At 33.5% G+C, this 22,758-nt stretch overlaps 2 protein-coding genes across 2 annotated transcripts in view; both read right to left on the reverse strand.

Moving 5' to 3' along the window:
* Positions 1-22,758, reverse strand: part of LOC147908240 (uncharacterized) — a 539,816-nt gene that overhangs the window by 106,062 nt on the left and 410,996 nt on the right. The gene's annotated exons all lie outside the window — the stretch shown is intronic.
* The window catches only part of LOC105146752 (uncharacterized), a 173,386-nt gene that overhangs the window by 79,703 nt on the left and 70,925 nt on the right, over positions 1-22,758 (reverse strand). Inside the window, exons 2-3 of the mRNA XM_011057228.2 lie at positions 8,587-8,795; positions 4,021-4,156 (exon numbers count right to left, since the gene is read on the reverse strand). Coding sequence (XP_011055530.1) covers positions 4,021-4,156; positions 8,587-8,795 — 345 coding nt within the window. The remainder of the gene's footprint in view (positions 1-4,020; positions 4,157-8,586; positions 8,796-22,758) is intronic.

Genomic DNA, 22,758 nt, shown 5'->3' on the forward strand with positions numbered 1-22,758 from the left:
TCTAACGATTTTAGACTATATGAAAATAAATTACATAGTTATTACCAGTTTTTAATTCTCCATACAATTTTTGTATAACAGAAAATTCTTTTACATTTTTGACGTGTATTTTTATTAAAGAAGAAAATACAGTAATTACGTTAAAGCAGCATTATATTACAAAAATTGTACGAAATTTAAATAACAATATTAGACGAACTGCAAAATATCTATTTAAGATCAATTTAAAAATTTCTGTAGAGGCAATAATATAAATATAACAATACATTTTCGATTAACAAAATATTGTGGTTCATTAATTAAATTATAGTGAATTAAAAAATTCCGAGAAATCTTTTTATATTTTGACTTTGCTGTTCCTGTGGTAATGTTCTATTATGCAACAATTTGTAACAAGCACAGCAGTGCCACGGTAAACAGTGCAGCACGCGCAGAAGCATATAAAAAGTCCAATAAGAGAATATGTTCCATGCGTTGTGAGCTTTATGCGTAGCATAAAGGATGCAACTGTGCAAACATATATGCGTGAAAGTTCTTCAACTGTACTTCGAGAGTCTCGATTTTCGCCTTGCAAAATGTATCTCCGCGACAATTCGTGCATTTTCTAACGCTGTACTGCATAATGAAATCTTCGATTTCCCGCAAATTTAAAGAAAAGAGAGGATTGTAGAAAACATCTGGTATAGCTCTGACAATGCTAGTAATAACTTATAATAAGAAGATTTAAAGAGCTCGGTGGACAGATATATGGCGAAATTATTATCTCACGGTCGCTCATCTTTGAATAAATCGCAATTCCCTTAAATCCAATAAAATATTTCACAAATACCAAAGTGAGAAGCATTCCCAAATGCATAAATATAATCGGCTATTCCAGTGACTGAATTCCCCCAGCTAAAAAATAAAATAAATTCAAAAATATTAGGTGTTGGAATTAATTCGTAGCGTTTTTAATAAAAGAATGTTATTTATTTCACATGAGCATTAAAAAATACATTAATGAAAGTACTTCCCATCACTTGTAAAACGCTACGAATTAATTCCAACACCTAAACAATCTCAAAATAATCGTTGATCGTAGAAATAAAGAAAATAAAAACTTAAACATTTAAAAGCAACCATTGCTCTCTCAAAATTTGTTGTGCAAAATTTAAAAATTGTAACATTTAAAAATTTCGGAGAATATAAAATAATAAATATCCTGATATATAATATTTCATATAATGAATCTTGCGAAAACGTCATCGTCATGTACCACTTTATATTTAATTGATAAGACATGTAAATATTTGGTGTAGTACTTCTTATATTAAAAATACGAACATCAAATATTGTATACCGTTAACTATATTTTGAATTTTTACAAATTCTTTTTATCGATATCGATAATTTATCGGACCAAAAGAACGCGCTTTCACTTTATTATATAAATGATTTTATAAATACATAACACGTACGATTATATTTTTGTAACATCATATTTTAATATGCAATATTTTATAACATTCATACATCATATGAATAACAACTTGATTAATATGCGTTATGGAATTCATCACTTATACGTATTAAATGAGTGATTTAAAATTCACTTTATTGAGTTTGCGACATTATCAATGGAATGCAAAGCAACATACTTTTAATTATGCGAGTTTAACTTTTATATTTCGTACGACAAATTACATCCATGTTGATGACGTTGGAATGATAAACTAATTTCCTTAATGAACGACAAAACTTCTAATTCTATGTAACGTACATAAATCTCCAAAATGGAATTTCGCCAACCTTAATTTATCATACTGTCTCGAATCCAAATTTTTGAAACATGCCAAATTTATAACGACGTATAAACAAGTTTATCTATTACAATAATTTCTTATGTGGATTAGTTAATTAGAAACTCTTTACATTTCTTGGAGTGAAATTTCACTCTAAAAAAATGAAAATACTGCCACTATCAAAAGGGAAAAAGTTTTTGATTAAGAGTGGCAAATTTTCACTCTTTTCGAGTGAAATTTCACACTTTTGGAATGAAATTCGCTAAAAAAAAAAGTGAAATTTTTTTCCTTTAAAGTGAATCTCACTCCAATGAAAGAGTAATACAATCTGCCACTCTTATTCAAGTGCAAATTTTCCACTCTTTTTCAATAGTGGTAGTATTTTAATTCTTTTGAAGTGAGATTTCATTCCAAGAAATTTAGAGAGTATATCATTATTTACAATTATACAGAAAAATCACGCATCACTATTACATATACACATCAAAATGAGATACTGTTCAGCTAAGGATATTGCATGTGATGAACAAGTTGATATCAATTCAACGGCTAAAAGGATGATATATATGAATTGAATTCAATAGATGGATCAAACGCGACAGAGTTAATAACGATGATAAGGGAACTTTCAATGCCAGCTGTGCTGCAGAGATACACATATCTCTTTGAGTATTTTAACTTACAACATTTTATGACACAAATATAAATTACAGTAACAAAAGGATTATCGTAAATTTTATCAACAGAAGTCTATTTACGATTTTCTAAAAATTTCTAAATATTGTTACGTAATTGGTGTACTGTTCAAAATAATTTTATATTTAAACTAAGATTGAATTTGAATCTGTGAAGTAGTATTGTATTCTACTAATACTTCTAAAAAAATGATTACAATTCCAGTAACACTTTTTTTTTATTTCTACAGTTCTTTATAAAAACAAAAAAAGTTCTGTATTTTTTCTAAAGTTAGAACGCCATATTTTTAATTTTGGTTTTTTTAGTATAAAAATGCAAAACTTTTTTATTTTTAGAACTATAAAAAGTGTATGAAACTGTTATTATTATTTTTTTATATTAATAGAATGTCGTGCTAACTTCATAAAATCATAAATTGATATTTTTTATTAATTATTGATTATTGATTAATTATTGATTTTATTAATTATTGCCAGTTTAACAATATTGTTATTGCATAATCAAAAAAGTTTATTTCGTATCACTGTTTATCAAAATTAAATTATAATATAATCAGACAATTACAGATAAAACAATTTTATGAACAATTTCTATGGTTTCCGAAATTTAGTTAGCAATAATATTCTTCACGCATTAATTTATCATATATGCTGATTCAAATAATAAACTAATTTATAATAAGAGAGATTTAGTTCTTAAAAGTTCGAAATATTTTGATTTCTATTGTTAGAGACAAAAATAAACAATGGTAGTTGAAATTTGTAAATTAGAAATTATAATAACATAAAAAATATTATATTTTTTCATTAATTTTATTCCTTTTAAGCACTTCGTATAAAACGGAGCAAAACCTCATTTTTTAATACAACTGAATAAACGAAGCATTTCTATGGGTCACTGCTTTCAGAAGAAATTTTCACGTAAAAATACGCGGTTTAAAGAAAATATATAAAAGCATTTGCGCCAGTTCCAATTATGTATCGTTTGTAATTTTATTAAATTATGATAGTCACACAGAAACTGGAACATTATAGCGAAGCCTTTTAATTTATTCAATTGACAAAAAAATATTACCGCTGCCTCAATTATGTATATTGCACGCGCACATATGCAATTAGATTTAAATTTAAAAGTTTCGAAAAATTCTACAAAAAAGATTCATCAGATAATTACATAATATTCAATTGTTAATCACAAATACATATTGCGACTTTAATATTTTATACAATAAAGGGTAATAAAAATTAGTTTCCCATTATTGCTGAAAATTTAATTCTATCTCCGCATATACACTCATTCAAAGATGTCGCGAGAGAGTTAGAATTATTACAATTGAGCACCTCTTATATGCAGTTCTTGTATGTTTGTATTATCTAATGTGACATAATAAAAAAAGCAAGAAAAAAAGGCTTTCGACTTTCAAGGTACTCGCTTAATTCGCTCGTGCGTAAAGCTATGGCCCTGGATAACGGTAAGAGTGGCAGTCTGCCTTGTGCATGTGCGAAGTTTCGTGATACCGGATAATACCATGGCATGTACTTACATACTACGGTGAGATTCTTCGAGGCGGAGGCTGTGGAGAAGGTTGGCGCGTCTGCCGTAACTTCGCAGATGAATGTACCCGAGAGGCCGAAGTCGACATTGCGAAGCATTACCTGGCTGTTGTTCGACTTGTCGGGCTGAAACACACGTCCGCATAAGATGTACACAGCGAATAGGAATATCTATGTATCAGGCGCGACGGCCTAGGTTGTTATGCTGCGGTGAAGTAATGCCATTTACATGCGGATGTGATAACGTGATTCGATATAATCTCATTTGTTGAAAGATGTTACACATGTTGAAGAGATTAGTTATTTATTGTTTCGTGATTCGATGTCTGTACATAATTATTAATCGAATTATAAACATGGATTTCCTATTTGCCATTAGCTATTTTATTAGTTAAAATATTTTGTATTATATTATATTTTATATATCTATGATATAAGTAATTTTAACTATTAAAGATATTTAGCGCTGATAATAATTATTTTTTTTAATTTCTCATAAAATATAAAATTAGAATTTTTAAAAAGATGCACCGTTCTTTATTTCAGCAAATATTCCATGAATATCTTAGTTCTCGCGTCGAAGGATGTCTGGTTCACTTGAGGGAACAATCATCTTATCAGAAAATTATCGGACACTCAACTAAAGTGGCCCGGAAGGCCAAGCTGGTAGAAGTCGTGCTACGGAAATAGAGGTGAAGCAACGTGGTGATGGTGATAGGGACCGAATAGAGAAAAGTTTAATCAGAATAGGCAAAACGAAGCACGCATAATTAGCGATGCTTCCATAATGAAAGAGGAAGAGGCACGAGTGAACAGGAATACGTCAATGGTTGAGACCAAAAAAAGGATGAATTACAAGTTTTTTGACAAGTGGGAAAAAAAAGCGTGAAAAGCAAGTGAGCTTTCTCCTCGTTGATTTATGTGAACGAAGACGTGGAGTCCCCGGCTGACTTTACAGAAGCAGGAACAAAAGCTCAGCACGCCGCATGAGAGGAATAAATATGAAACCATAGCATTCTCACTCGGCGCTATCTAGGGAATAATCTCCGACGTGTAGCGTCTTGTCGTTCTCTCTTCCGACTGGCGATGACACTGATATCCTCGCGCGAGATACCCAATATTCGTGGCGTATGAATCGATCATTCGCAGGCTAATAACGTCCAGGATTAACAATTTTGCATGTCATCAAGTCTGTCAGATAAGCGTTACCAATACGTCATACGCATGAAAAATTAATGGAGCGCCAAAATTATTTAATCAAGACATCCAATAATAATAATGATGATGATAATAATGTTTTATTGACGTGCAAGATAATATGAATTTATAAACGTAAGTGCGATATAATTTAGAGTAATATCCGAAAAAATGAAGCATCAGAAGAAATAGTTGTTGTTTTAGAATCTCTCCCTTGTAACTTAATTCTTTTTATCTTTTCTTTGCAAAATTATATAAGTTTTTTTTCAAAATATATATATATATACAATTATTGTAAAATTAAAACTGTTATTTCCCGGAACTAATAATTCACCTGTAATTACCATTTTAACGTTCTTTTCTTATTCCTAGTTTTAAAAAGACATCATCGACATAAAATCATTATTTGCGGTTTCTTTTATCTAAAGGATTCGATCGTGCGGTAACATGCCCATTGCGATAAATTGTCTTTTTTATAGACCGTTACTTGTTCGATACTTGTTTGAATTCCTACTAGAATGGGTTGCAACGATGTCAATATGCTGGAAACGTGATATCTATACTTCTCGAACGAGCGTCAGGACTTGGTTTGGTCGAGAATTGCAAATAGATATTGGGAACTAACCGACGCGACTTCGGGCACGACATTGTGAAATAATGGGTCAACGCTCGTAGGTCATGCGTTCTGTGGTTCTTTTTGCTTGCTAACTCACTCATCCGTTGTCTTTAGCGTCACAAAATTTCACAGTCAACATTCCACTGTAAATATACGAAAATCAATAAATATCAATGATTTACGAAGATTGATACGATGAAACACATCATGAAGCATGTTAAATATGTTTGATATGCGTACTAGCAAGCTTTATATTTCATCATGAATATGCTTTTAACGTACTGCATAACGTCCTGTGTTACAACACCTGCCTGAGCGGCGCTTTGTTGACTCGTGTAAATGTTTCACCGCTTTGACTTCGCAAACGCTGAGTCGAATTGGTTAACTCGATGTTTAGTACTTTCAGCATACGTGAGAGAATTTATGCGTACGTGCAGAATCCCAACAATAATCTGCTCTTTACTTGCATGCAAAATAAAATTTGTTATACGAGAACTTTCCGCGTGTTACAGTAGAGTGTGCGCAGTGTAATAAGACAATAATTCATGTTCGTAATCGTATAAAGGATCTATGATAACACGGTGGGAAAACAACGGAATAAAAATAATTTTTTTTCCCCTAGTCCTCCGAACACGCGTTGCTGCGAGCGTGCTAACAATTCATTTCCCAATATAAAGGGTCTATTAGATAAAACATATACCTGGTGTAACGACTAGAGTATTGCGAGATTAACACAACTCATGGAAACAAGGTACGCATCGAAATCCTGCCAAACGTATTTCCGATATAGATATCCGGGCAGGATACGCATATAGTAAATCGAATATCAGCCCGAAAACAAGCCAAGTAACAAAACAATTTTTTCGCAACCTTTCCCTCGGGGGAGGGGAGGGGGGAGGAGGAGGGGAGGGGCCAAACGTATTTTTCGAAATCGAGGCTTTTATATCTCTCACGGCAGCGCGGTGCATTACTTCCCGTTCGTCACTGGAGAACCCGCCGCGCGTGTACCATGTTTCGAAACGATAAACGTAAACGGGAACAGGAACGTGCGGCTCGTTGTCACGGTTTGTCAGGTCGTTCATTCGGCTGTACCGGAACACAACGGTACCGAGGGGCTTGTTTTTGGCGCAACGCGTGTGCAGGCGGCATGGCCCGATTGGCGGTCATCGCGCCACCCCGCAAACCATCGCGCCCAACGCGTGTAACAGCCTACGGAAATGTTCGAGCGATGATAAAAGCATCGTAGACCCAACTGTTTTACGGCGATTACAGCGGTCAAGGGTGTTGTTAACGAGACGCCACCCCGCAATTTGCGGTTTGCGTTACGGTAATACGATAAAACCGCATATTTCGTTGTTAGGTAACCCCAGCTGCGATTTGCGCAGCTCGATCGAAAAAGATAGCCGCAGTTTTGCAGACTCATTAGGACATATGCAAAAGTGTCCCAATTAACAAATGCTCCCTCCTACCACCCTCAGTCGCCGATCGTTAAGATCTAGAACATTTCGTTCGTTTTTACGATGCGCATGTTCACAATGTTTTAAAGGAATAACAGGTGTTGAGAAAAAGAACAGCGATAAAAAGAATAGGAAGATTAATGATTTATACGGCGACACAGAGATTAGTACTAAATATATTAAAATGTGATTATGCTTTCTTGTAAATCTTTTCACATTTTCTTATCAGATGATTTATAGTAGACTTAAAGGAAATATACTCGGATAAATTTTATCCCTTAACCATTAAAAATTTGCTGATAATATCATAGTACAAGAAATATGATAGTAGAAGAAATATTAAAAGATCTGATTTAATATGTATAATTACTAAAATTTTTCAGTATCAAAACAAATAAGTAAAAATATGATTCGAGTAAAAGTAATTCGAATACATTTAATTATTTATATCATAGATATGTTTGTGTTAAATATTCTTCCGCGTATTATCGTTATTCGGATTACATTATTTTATCCATTCCAACATATACCTATGTAAAATTACTGCTTATCGATCCACTTTCAATTTACATTTTGGTAATTGTATGTCAATATATTATTATCTATACAGAGAAATGGCTCATTTTATATTTTATTAACGTTTATTAAATGCCAAATATTTGCCATTTGGAATTCATATACTCGTTTATTTTATTAAAATTTTCACGTTATAATAAATCCTATTCATATATCCAGTTAAAAAATGTTTGCTGCAATTTTTTTTTTATTAACAAAGAATTATAATTAAAAAATGTTTCTCTTTTCTTGCAAAAACTCTAAAATTTATTTAAAAAAATAAATATAAAAATATATTTTTAAAAATATGTATTAAAATATAAATATATTTTAGGAAAATAGATATTAAAATTTGAATAATGAAAAAAAAATTAATTATTTGCAACCTATATCATTATGTAAAAATTGTAAAAAAAATATTACTTAAAAATTATTATTTGCTCGAAATGTTTACCTAAAAATATTCATTTATTTGTTCGTGCGTATAATTTTATATTTTATTTTTATTTAAAGAAAATAACATGAAAATATGATGGACTGAATTGTCTTTTGCACGTTACTATAAATGTATTTTGTTAATACAAAACTGTATTAAAAATGAGTACAATACATATTATTTTACTATTATTATATGCATAATATTACTGATTACAATATTGAAAATACGTCAGCAATAAGGGAATTCAGTCCGAAATATGAAATGTTATCGGAGATCTCATTTAGTGACTTACGTCGACATTAATCCCGGAAATGTTGAAGGTCTTGGTAGATGATTCCTCGGTGGGTGAGAATCGGTAGAATTCGTGCCTGCCTCGATACCACTTGAGGGAGTAGAGTGGCGCATTCTCCAAATCATAATTGCACTGCAGAAGCACCTTCTCGCCACGTTGCACCACCTCCGGACTCACCTCTAGGCTGACCCCCCGCAGGCAGTTCGCACCTTTCAGGAAAATGAGAACAGGAACACAGGGCATTAAGTCTAGTGCGCATCATTAGTTCGCTTTTACTCGTCGCGCGAGAGGTTGCACAGCACGCGTCAGCGAGAAATTGCAATTCCGCCGAATGACAATTTCCCTCATCCTCCCTTCAACCTCTCTCGCAACTATGCATGCAACCGCAAACACACGCACGCGCGAGCTCTCACGTCCACGCGGCCACGTACCTGCATACATATATTAAACCCAGCCCCATCTCGTATCCCAACCATTTTCGCATAACCCATACTAGATGTTCTGCAAACTAACCCTCGCACTCGAACGAGCACGATGTTTTTTGCTGAAACTCCGTTATGCGAGGATTATCGACAATTCGACCTATTAAGCCGCAGTCCGCAAGGAAGCCAAGCGTTGGATAGCGTTCATATTAAAATGTGTGTATGTACTTCTATGTGTGTATGCGTGAGAGAGGAAAGGGAAGAGAGAAGAGGTCTGCAACTCCTTGGTGCAGAATGAAGCTCTTATTACGTAGTACCTCCGGGCTACACGGAAATGGGTACAGTCTACAAGCCGCGAATAGGAACAAAACTCTGCGGGGTTACTTCCCTCCTCAAAAGCATCAGGAACATATGCTACGCTATATGTAATATTTTAGGAAATGTGGCACTTTGTACCTACTACGGACAATGCACGTTTTCACGCCCATACGGAAATGTATTTACACATCGATGGAACGTGTAAATCTTTCGTCACATCCATTCTATTTATTATAACATGCTGATAACCTGTTCGTAAATACTCCTGTGCTCTGTATCGTATATCGAATACTAAATTCTTATAAAACATCTTAGAAAAACATGCTTTCAAATATGATTGATGATTTCACATCATCCGATGTATTAAAATTTAATATTTTTGTATGTTTCCAAAGAAAATTTGATATCTCATTTTTACACATTTTATGTCACTACAAATTGCATGATATATTTTAATATTTTAGCCTTCATTTTTCGTAAATTGTACAAAAATTTATTATTTAAAATATGACATTTTACTACACATCATCATTATGAAATTATATTGTAATTATAGTAATTTATTTTAGTAAATTTATTATAATATATTACATATTTTTATCGTAATAAATTTTATGCAATAATATATATATATAATTATTTATTTTCCGTTAAATCATAATAATAATATGAGTAAAAATTAAAATATTATTTATATACATATATATACTTGAACTTCCAGTAAAATGAAAAGAAATAAAAATTAACATATTTCTGAGTATTTATATTATAAAAAATTAGGAGGTTTTTTTTACAAGAAATTACCGAACTTTCACATGAACACCTTTAACAGCACGAAAGATATCGAATAGATATTTCATTTTATATCAAATGCATCGAAGTATATTATTAGTTATGGCATAATTTGATTGCGCAAAACATTCACATTCGATATATTGGAATAAACTATATTTTTGATATACTCACAGAAGAAAAAATCTAAAGAAGTAATATCAGAGAAATGAGGTGAGCAGAGCATGGAGTCTCTTCATCTAATTCAATAATCTCTAAAAGTCACTAAAAGTCATGCATGGAAGTTTAGTAATTTTTTATAACAAACTTTTTTTAGTTTTCCTTTGCAATAAAAACAAGTAAAAATGTGTTTTTTTTTATTTCTCACCATTTGTTTTTAATATTAATGCTTCTCATTTCATATAAATTTGGACACAAGAAGTTTATAAAACGCTCACAATTAAATTCAGCATGAAAGTAGATTAAGTAAATAAATAACTCATTTTATTCGAGCGACTTATACCTACGCGGAATGAGTTTATTAAAAATAAGAACATCTGACTATGTTTAATATTGTACACATGTTACACTAAGTCCTCAGAAATGAGAAAGAAACAGACGGCGCCACGTTAAATTGTGCTATATGATAAGAGCAAGAATGTTCACAAAAACAAAAATTATTAACATAAAGCAATCAACAATAAAAACATTGTTAACATAAAATCAAATATCGTATATATAGTTATTAAATTATCAAAAAATTAAACAATTTATTTATGTTAATATATATACCTATACATTAAACTTCACATACCTAATTCATTTTCAATAAATAAATTCCTCACGTATAAATATCCAATGTAAAAAATTCTCATTCTAACTTGTACATAATTATAAACTATTAGAATACGGAAGCAAGTGGATCTTTGTCAATCAGATACTATTTTTGTAATAAGACTTCTGAATTGTCTTGTAAACAATTTTACGACGTCGTATGACAAAGCGTTTTTCATACAGTCCAAGGAATGTCAGTTAAGTTCCTTGATGGCAAAAAGATACGAATTTCCCCGTTTACTACGAATAAGACTTGGAGAGTTGAGAGCTTTTTCCTGCTTAATTTTCGTTTGAAAGGCATCCTGAAAAATGTGAACCGACGTGACGCCAGTTTTAAGTTTCCAGGGACTTCTTTTGAAGGGTGCAATACTTGCATCCCTCGTTTCCCCTTGCTTTAGTTTCGTACTGCCAACGTATCTACATTTAAACTCTCAAGACCCCAGCTAGTTTTTATGCTTTCGGTAGTGCCACTTCTTACAACTAATTATTCGTAAAGAAAGCTAATTTAACGAAACACTTAACGTTTCAGCAATTTTCTTTGAAAGAAGGAAATGCACGCCACGCAACGCGAAATTACCTCGCTTGCCGACGTCAAATGGGACGATGGATTTTTATACTTTCATAAAGGCGCTCGTTTTTACAAGCAGTAGAAGCCAATACGATAACGGTAGTATATTTTATGAAGTAAATAAAGTCGGTCCACTCTATATCGGTTGTGTTTAGTATAATTTAAAGAACACGTTTAATACTTATAATTTTTAAATTATAAGGAAAAAACTTAAAATGAACTTTTGAGAGACAAACTGAATGAACTGATTTAAAAGAAATATTTAAATTAACAGCAATAGAAATATTTAAATTAAATGCATCGCAAGATTACGAGTAATAACAGTTTTGTGAAGCAGCAAGGTACGGATACATTTATGATGGATTTATATTTTAAAACTGAAGAGCTTTTGTAGGAGGCATAGCCTGCAATTACATGGATAATAAATCCATAGGATAATTTTTTTTTCCAATAATTAGCAAGTAGACTTTCTTTCTGATGAAAGGAGGTTGCATTTGTTCTTTTTGTTCGCTGCCATCATCCCATCGCTTTCCGCTTTCGCCAACTTCGAAATTTATAACAAAGTTTTAACAACTCGTCTTTCCTGTGTTGCGAGTAAAGAAAGTCAGGGATCCATCGCATCGAGAGCAGCGTAACGAAGAGAAATGTGAATTTGAATATACTTAGCCTTTAACATCAAAACTCCGGATAAATAGTGATAATTTGAGCGAATATATAAAGATTAATCTTAGTTTGAGAATGCTTAAATAATAGTAAAATCATGTCTGTCAACTAAATATCACATATTTAGAATAAATTAATCAACTTTGTAAAGATTATTATTATTATTTAAAGTGTTATTATTAACATATTTTCTTAATAGCCAAATTTTGTTTTCAATTTTTGTAGTAACGAATTGTGAACAAGTTTATATCCATTCGCATTATCGCTATACAAATTTATATCTCTTGTATGATTGTTTATTATTATTCAGAATAATGCTAATACGATCAACTTTAGATTCTAGTGATTGTAAATTTATGTTTGTTGAAAATATCAACAAAACACACATGATAAACATATAAGTCATAAATGAACGTTCAGTTACAGTAAACAATAACTTGATATTTGATTTAATATGTTTATGTGAGAAACACTGATTTACATGATTATCGCTAAAAGATTATTTATAACTGATATTCGAAACGTATCGGTTACAATTAATCAACATTTCATCAAAACTGGTTTTTCAATTGGTTTAAAAAATCTGGTTACATAGGCGTTGATCAAAATATCGAGCGAAGTTACACGTACATGCTAATCTCACATTTGAAAAAGTAACATTGGTTTTTCCGGCCGCTGCAAACAGATTTGATTGCAATAAAATTACGTCGATTTAACCGAACGGAAAGATTATCCCGGGTATATCGTTTAAAAGTAAAATCTACCCATGACATTTTTCGCGCGGAGGTATTAAACGGCGCAATCAACCCGAGTAAAACCATTTTCGTTAAATACGATCGACGCGATTTGCGAAAGCCGTTTCGACGGCTTCGGCAATGAGTTTTGCGGTACAGACAGTTTAATGCTGGGGGTGCGCCATCCCAATATAATTCCAGCACGATTCCCGAACGTTTCCGTCGCGGGCGGATCGTCGCGTCTGTACGCGAACGCGCCTCGGGCAAATTAAGTCCCACTCGTAACTACGAACGGTTGCGATCAGAATTGCAAAGTCCCGTGTATACTCTTCCCTTGTGTCTCTTTTCCATCGTCCCGGCATGTAGCCAAACCCATGAGACGCGTTATCACGCGCGAGATGTATATACTTTACGACACATTGCTACACGTTACAGAAATCACAGACATACGCGACATCACGTCGATTCACCTTTTCGCCATGTCAACTACGATTTATCTGTAATAAAACAACAGCATAAAGATGTTAGACGATTTTATTAATGAAAATTTTAATATTATTATGAAGCAGTAATCGTGAAAAAAAAAATCTTTCTTTACAATTTATATTTTAAAAATCTAATATAGTTATATGCAATTAAATCTTCTAAATTGCTTGACTAATTGTAGACTTATTAACTAAAAATAAAATTTTGTTGATCTAATAATACTTTTGAAATCTCCACAGATATTTTCACGGTTATTAATAAAGTTATGGTTTATGGATTATCTCCCCTCCCCCCTCCCCTTTCCCCACCTCCCTCAGTAATATATTAGATCATTTAAAAAGTATCCGCGGTTTTTTGTTCAATTTTTGAATGAAAAAACCGCGGATACTTTTTAAATGACCTAATATCTTTATGGAAAGAACATTTTGAAATCTCTAAAAATATAGTTATAGATATAGATCTGAAAATAATTTTGTTAGTCTCTATCAAAATAACTATGTAGACTATTTTAACCTGGTTGCTAGAATGATAAAATTTTTTGTAGCATTACTCATCATATATTTAAGTTTCCTACATAATTATTTTGATAGTCCAAAATTATTTTCAAATCTGTATACCTACTTAAATTTTTATATATTGTATTTTAACAAAATCGTTCTTTCCATATTAATACATTAAAATCTCTTTTTTTAATAACTTTTTCTTCTTCAGTCAGATGACGCATTTGATCAGTGAGCGAAAATTTAATTAAAACTTTGGATAGTAACAATATTTATGTAAACGATTTCTTAATAATATTTATAAAAAAATATTAATATGATATAATAATACTTGTATAATTTAACATTAATTATTCAACATAAGCAAAGCATTAAATTAAATGAGGTTGAATTATTACGTTCAGTATATCATATTCCGTAATGAGATCTGTTACCAAAGTCGTTATAACAGCAAATTTGTATTACGCAATTTATTTCATAATTAGATTTAACCTGAATATGATTCATTTTAATATTTGAAGTATGAGTCCCTAGTGCTCGTTTCATCAAAAACATTTGATTGATATTTATCACAATTTCTTTTTTCAAAATGGACCCTCAATGAGAAAAAGCAGAAATAAAAGTTTAATTAACTAAAAAGATGAGACAGATATAAAGTAAAAGAAATGAAGATTCAGTGACCTAGACCTGTTTTTCAACAAAACATATGACTATTTTTCATTCATATGCGTTGTTATGCGAGTGTGTAATGAAACGTTGGAATGTTGGTAATCTCAGAGAAATACGAACATATTTCAGTCATAGTACACGCAATCGGTCGTTTCTTTATACATAGTAATGTAGATAAACGAGAAACGTCGGGTACAGTAAGAACAGAACGGCCGCACAGCTTCTCTCGTTTCTCTCTCCTATCTTTTACCTGCTTTAAAGTTCAACAATGCTAAAGCATGCGGCACAGCGAAAGAGTATTTTGTTGCCAGTTTCCCCATATGCTAACCTTACAAATTGCGACGCATCTTTGCTTGCATTCTGCACTTGTAACAAAGTCTCATCGTAGATTAGATGTTAATGCGATAAACGTGATAGTTGCACGTTTCTAATTGTTCGAGACAATCAATGCGTCAATAAAAAGCTACAGAACTAGCAAAATAGTCTGTAATGTAGAAAGCAATGGAACAAAGCAATGGAAATAGATGCACGTATAAGTTTGTGAGAAGCTGACAAAACATTCTCTGTGAAACATTCTCACGAACTTAAGGCAATTTATTCTCTATCCGTATCGATATTAATATAATACGTTTAATTAATAATACAATTTCATAGTTATTTTAATCTTCTCATTGTAGAGGACTGAAAACTAAAGCAGATAAAATTATTTAAAAGAGTATATTTATCGAGTTGTGCTGCATGTAAGTTAAAGTGAGTTTAATATTTATTTATTGTAAACACTAACAGATGTCTCTATCTCGTGCAAAAGAGAGAGAGAGTTTAACGATAAATATTCAAAATACTGCAGAACACGATCCCTTTTACTATCGAAAGTTCCTCGCAGAATACGTTGATTATGTCACTATATCTACAGCCGCGCTTATATTGTCGTTGCATAACGAAGAGATTCGAGGTGGAAGTTTTGACGTTATAGGAAGTAGCGAAGCGACTTGATGAGCTCTAGTGAATCAAGCGAAAACAACAAACAAATTTAGCATCAAAGACCTGTATTTTCATGCAGTATATACGTTATGTACGCGCGGCGAGTTAACAAATTTTTCTGAGTTATTACGTGAAGTTTGGCAGTTCGATCGGTGGCGATACGTGTGGAAAATTCATGATTTTTCGCCAGCACTCAGCCGACCAGCCAACTTTCGTCTGCAGGCGATAGCGTTGACCGATTCTTCAATAACGATATCGAATTTCAGAAATAACATTCTCGACATTTAAAAACAAGAAAGACTACATTCGTTTTATCCGGAATTTTGACATTTTGAAAAATACGTTCTATATAATTTTGCATGTATTATTACAGCACATTGCGATAATATAATATAAAAAACATTAAAATAAAAAGTTGTTTTGTAGCTCCAAGAATAAATAAGAAGCTCCAAGAGTAAATAAATTGTCTATATGAGCCTCCGTGGTTGTTAGTATATGTAAACAATATACTTATAAGATGATATACGACATAATTCGCAAACAATTGGAATATACTTGTTAACAAAATTAACTGCCAATGTTTCGATTTTGAGTTCTCTTCAGTGCAGAAGTCAAATACAAATACTATTTATGTAATACTTGACTTCCGCACAGAAGAGGACTCAAGTCTAGAATCGAAATGTTTGCAGTTAATTTCGTTGGTAAGCACATTCCAATTGTTGCAAATTATCCTTATCGTCTTATGAATATATTATTTATGCATTAAAAACTGCGAAAATTTATCCTATAGACAATTTGTCTTTTATAACAAAATACATTACCTGCATATATTTTTTTTCATGTATATTATTAGCACAGAATTTACAATATATTTTATCTTTTAAATTATATTATTTAATGTGTGTGTATATAGTCTACTATTATATAGTTATTTACTATTAGAAATTATTTGTATTACATATATATATTTAGTTAATATTAATATGTATAAATTATTATTTATTTTATATATATATACATATATATAAGAATACAAATTTTAAATCTACAAGAACTCTGTGTCGACGAAAAATTTAGCTAATGTCGCTTCAGCATTGTGCACAGTAAAAAGTTACAACTACCCGATAATGACACAGAATGCATTCAGTTTTTCAAGAATAATGCGACTTTCGGTGACTAGCGACCGTTTGTTAAAAATGCTGACAAGCAGCAGATCGCAATGAAGCACGAAGAAATTTGAGAATAGAGAACTGCACTCGCTAGAAAAGCGGAAATTGGTGAAACCCGGGCGGACTGTCGGCAATCTGAGAAGTTATTACTGGGTGGGACAAATTGCACTTCCGAGCAAACAAAAATAAGAGGATATTAAACCGGATGAATGGAAATGGGACTCTACGTCTACATAATGATGAAAGATGCGCGCCAACTTAATCGTTACTTATAATGACATAAATAGGAGGGTTATATTAAATGACACACGCCAGACGGGGAAGTTGACATTTTATTCATGAATGCACGTCGCTTCGCTTCAATTACGAGAGTTTGTAATTATCTAAAGTAGTCCCGCGACAGCCAATTACCATATATGCGTATACGTCTAAGTATAATTCTGATTAGCTAAATGCACCCTTTTGCATGATACAGATTATAAATTTGAATATAATTAGTTATTTCTACTTATTTCGTATTTCGAACATTATACAAGTCAAAAAAGTTTTATTCAAATGTACATTTTACTAGTAGAATTATGTAGGATCCATCAAAATAATTACAATATGTAGAAGCTTGAACGTTAATGCTGCACAAAGTTAACATTGCAACAATCAATTTAAGCGTCCCACATAATTATTTGATATATTATTTGATGATACGAGAAAAATTATTTCCAATCTGTATTGAATTAAATTTTTAGGTAAGTACTTCAAAACCGTTCTTTCCGTGTATTAAATTCTACAGCATAAAATAAGCATTTCACATTTCAATACATGATAATTGATAGTGTCCATAAGCAACGGACGTATTCAGATGCAAAATAAACATGTAAATGCAAAATTCATGACAAATCAGCCGTCTTATTTTGATATTTCATCGATTCATTTAATTCATGTTTTCGATATTGGGTTTGAGTGAATGCTAATGACCGTGCATGGACAAATGTACTTGTGCGACTGATGAATAAATGCATCAGCATATGATATCAAAAAGACACAATGTAATATATAATCTCTTCTAAAATCTGGTTGACATCAGAGCTGAATGCGGGATACGTTAAAAAAAATGGGGTCAGAGAGAGAGAGAGACAGAGAGAGAGAGAGAGAGAGAGAGAGAGAGAGAGAGAGAGAGAGAGAGAGAGAGATGGAGCGCAAAGCTGTATCGAGCGTGTGTGTACATATTGTGGCGTGAAAGCACACAACAGTACGGCCAAATGAAAATGTAGCGGCGACTGGCTGCGCAGCCAGTCGGATGTCAAATCCCGAGAAAATATCGTAATTGCGTGAAAGCAGGGGAACGTATAACTTCATCATTGAGCCCGAATAAAGCGAAACGCTCCGCGGTCTGCCATGTGCGACAATGGCAAAACGAGAAAAAAAAAGTACGAGAAGATATCGTATAGAATTATGGTTTTACTGCTCTGGAGACGAGACAAAAATCCTTGGGGACGAAGAAAACCGGAGAAAATGACACGATGTAGCCATAAAACGTAAGTACCCGATTTCCGTGTGTTCATGCGACGAAGTCGTAGCCAGATATTTTTACAGCCTGACTTACAGTGAACATTGCGCTGAAATAAAATGCTTAATTATAAATGTAAAAGATAAGTTGATGATTATGACCAGCTGGCGAATAGCAAAATCGGATGTATAAAAAAGAGCTCCTAACTAAAGTATTACACGTCGCGGTTTATTGGATACTGGCGTAGTTTCTAGATATACGTAATAAAATTGCGATCGACGCATCTTTTCATAGGCAATTATAAAAGGAAACTCTTCAGAAATACTACCGTTCACTTTCTTCATATGTAGTTCATTTTCAAGTCATCATGATTAACCAGAATAAAAATAAATACATAAAAAATATAGTTTTGTTGAAATATCAAAAATTTAGTTAAATACACATTTGAAAATAATTTTGTTGAACATCAAAATAATTATGTAAAATGCCTAAATTGATTGCTATAATGTAAAACTTTTAATAAAACTTTTTGCAACATTATTCATCATATGTTTGAGATAATACTTACGTATTATTTTAATAATCCAAAATTATTAATAAGAAGAAGAGCTAAATTTAGATATTTCACTATTCTTTCCATGTAGATTTTCATTTTATAATAGTTATTTTTCACAGAAATTAAAAAAGATGCACACGTGAGCAAAAAATTGTCCGCACAACATTGTTTGTTAGTAGCAACATTTATATGTAACAGACCATTACACATGCAACATGCTGATAACGAGATAGTCCAGGAGGGAATTTGATATTTGATCAATACGTACAGTTTACCCTACGTCAACTGTATTGACTTTACAACAGTGATAGAACATAGGTTCCAAAAATAAACTAATTGTTGCAAAAAAAAAAATAAATTAAAGTTAAAATTTAAATATAATTAAATATATACGTATTCTCAAATTTCTGAAGAACTTACTCTAATTAGAATAAATAATAAAGTAATAATAATAAATTATAACATTTATAAAACATTGTATACTAAAAGTACGAGATGTCTTTATTACAGTTAGAAAATATTATCTATCTGAAATTATCTCAAGTAACCCGATATTATCTGAAGTTATAGAAATAATAGATAGGTAACGCATGAGTGTGTTTCAAAAGTAAATTAACCGCGACTATCGGTATAACCAGAAAATAGTCATGTAAATCAGGTAACAATTTATCTTGCATTTTCTCGTATAAACATATTCCAGAATAACACGTGCAGTCGGGATATTCAAATATTGGAATATGAAAGCGTCGATTCATGCAAAATGATCGGAGGGCGCGCATAGCGCAAAATCGCAGTTCCGCGCGTCGCATGATTGAACTGGCGATCTCGATAAGACCACGAACACTGAATTAAACACGCCGCCGGTAATTCAGCGTAAATTCGTCGAATGCAAAAACGTAAACGGGAAACGTGAATGTAGAGAAGGCACACATTTCACTGTCCGTACGCTGTAATCTGCCGCGGTCTGACTGTTTGGCGAATGAGTTTTAATGAGTACCGCTGTTGCGTAGGCGCACTTGAAAAATGCATATGCTCTCTCTCTCTCTCTCTCTCTCTCTCTCTCTCTCTCTCTATCTCTCTCTTTCTGTTTCTCTCTTCGCTGCTCATCTTCTAACGTGATATCGTGGCGCCGTGAACGTCATTTTTCCGGCGCATAAACTCACATACGTGGACTACTGTTCGTCGTAAAACGGGCCGAACGAGCGATGACCCACCGACGATCAGTTCAACGATATACCACGAAGAGTTCTCTCTCGTCTACGAACTATTAATGCGAGCATCACGATGCCAGCTATTAACTGGTGATGTATCGACTCTGCTCGATAATGCGCTAGTATCGCTATGAAAAATAGCTCGAGCGTCGCCGAAGGGACGCCGCTCGCCGGAAGTCGCTCGATCAACGCGGCGCGATGCAGTAGAGAGGAAGACGAGCGTGCGCCATAACTGTGTATTGTGAATCCGTTCAGAATGCGCACGATGCACGGGCTTTGTAGTTTCTTGAATTTCGGTTTACTCGGGCGAACGTAATGTACACAAGGAAAATAGAAACGCTCTCGGCTACACGTCGCTTCATTCTTGTACTCGCTAGAGCGCGATTCTCGTTACAGTCTCGTGACAACCGAGTATGAGACGATTGCTCTATGTGTGTCACTCGACATGAAATAAAATCTCGATTCGATTTCACTCGATTCCGCGTCGACGAAAAGTCGTAGTCTGTAAAGCTCGAAGAGAGCCTGTGAAAACGACTTACGAAAAGCTTTCAAACCTGTTGGACATTATTATCTATGCCACGTACATGAGATTTTTATGCTACAGAAGGATACGACAAAAAAATTGATGCACGTATTATATCAAATATAGCGTATTATATCAAAGATTCCTTTTATGTGCGATTACAAGCAAGATATAATTTCTGTTCGGGAAGTGATGGTTGTATTATACAAATTGATATTAAACACGCATTCACTACATATACAAATGATACGCTTTTCTTGCGGAGATACAGCGAAACGGCTAGGAAAGGAACAAAAAATAGAATGGTAACATTTCCGTACGAGGTAACTATTCATCATACGAGAAAGGGAATATTATTAGATTGGCAAAAGAAATTGAGTCATTGTACGAGAGCGCAGAATGACGAGACTTTGATCGATGAGTAATATTGCGCACAATTCACAAAAGATGGATTCCAAGATCATAAATTATAACCCGTTTTCTCGTGCAATTTTTTTAGTGTCCACAGTTGAGGATATAACGTTTGCATGATGTAAAAAAAAAAGCGAAAAAGAATTATGAAGCGCTATTACGTCGAAAAGCATTGGGTCTTTCGATCTTTGATATACATAATTGCCTCTGATAAATCTGTTCAAACAGCTGGTTAAGAATCAATGATAATTAATGAGTTTATTTCAACAAAACGATAGATATGTTCCATATTATTTATATTCCTTTGTTTGAAATTTATGACATACTAAATATATAATAATATTCTAACAAAGAGCAAAGAGAGAGAGAGAGAGAGAGAGAGAGAGAGAGAGAGCTGAGTCGTACATTAGGATCTAGTCAATGTACTGCATTCACATCACCATCTTAAACAAATACTTGATTATTACTAGGGAGATACCCACTGCCATAATGCACCCCGAAGCGATGCAGCAGTGCATCCGTCAGGAGTTATGCATATGACGGAAGACCAGCCAACATTACAGACAACACTGCAGACATGAGTTGTAGCAATATCTATGCAACAATTTACGCCAGATGTTAATAGAGATAGCGAGAAACAACACGTCGATACGAGTTCCTGCTATGTTGATTGCTCTATATAGTACGATTTACTTCAGCAAAATCAATTACGATACCAATAGGTTATTAATTACGAGTATTTAATGATTGATGATACTTTTACTAACCACAGAGAGGATTCTGCAATATTGAGTATACCATTAATAATCCAGTTTTAAGTTAAATGAGCAATTACGTTTTGTAATAGATTGTTTTCAGCATTATATATTTATTGTAATTAGTATCGAAGTGTACATTCTATTTGTAAATAACTTTTAAATTATATAAAGCAAACAGACTAAAATTATCCTGATATTATATGCATAATCCATTTTATAATAATCAGTGAGAATTGCTCGAACCTTTTTCGACCTAAGTCGCCATATCCGCGCTATGTTTAATTAAGCAACATCACGTACACTATATTTATTATACATTAATATTTGATATATATATATATATATCATTGCGTTCTATAATATATTATGAAATAATAAAGGAAAAATTTCTCCAGTTCGATCGTCATCATAAAAGCATTTCGCCATCGGAAATGTAAAAAGTACGAACTTGAGATTCGCAGAAATTACCTTTTAATGCCTTTATGATTTCGCGTTGCGATACGAACAAGAGGGCGAGAGGGCGGAAACGAAGAGCTATCCCATCGCTGTACTCAAGTCTACGATTACAATTCCGGGGCGAAACGGAGAGCGGAACGACACCCCCTTCCCCGGGTCTTCGCGACTTCGTTTCGCCGGTGCCCGCTTTTAAACTACTGCGAAACTATTGTGTTTTCTTATGATCGGCCGACGCTCGATGCAGTCGCCTCGACTCTCCCGCTCGCCTTCCTTCTGCATTACCAGGGATAACTTCCGCACGTACACGGCGACGCAACTTTGTTTGTCTGTGAGTTGGCTGTGGATAGTGCAAGCGGCAAAGCAAGCTCCGAAATGCAAGGCGAGAGACGGAACTCGCCTCGATGCGAAGCCAGGGTCCTTGGCATCATCGGACGCTCGTTCTCCTGGTGCGCCGCGCGCCGTCGACCCCGGGCATTTTTCACCGTTTTTCTACCTCCGACCTCCGCCGTTTGTCCTCTTAATTGAGTTTTTTTCGTTCGCATCGAGACGCCGGCCGCGCGTTACGCTACGTGCAGAAATCGAGCGTCGGATACGACGTAGCGAAACGGCGAGCGCGCCACGAAGAAAAGAGCCCCGGC

Source organism: Acromyrmex echinatior, chromosome 10, assembly GCF_024713525.1.
Source record: "Acromyrmex echinatior isolate Ae372 chromosome 10, ASM2471352v2, whole genome shotgun sequence".
NCBI lineage: Eukaryota > Metazoa > Arthropoda > Insecta > Hymenoptera > Formicidae > Acromyrmex > Acromyrmex echinatior.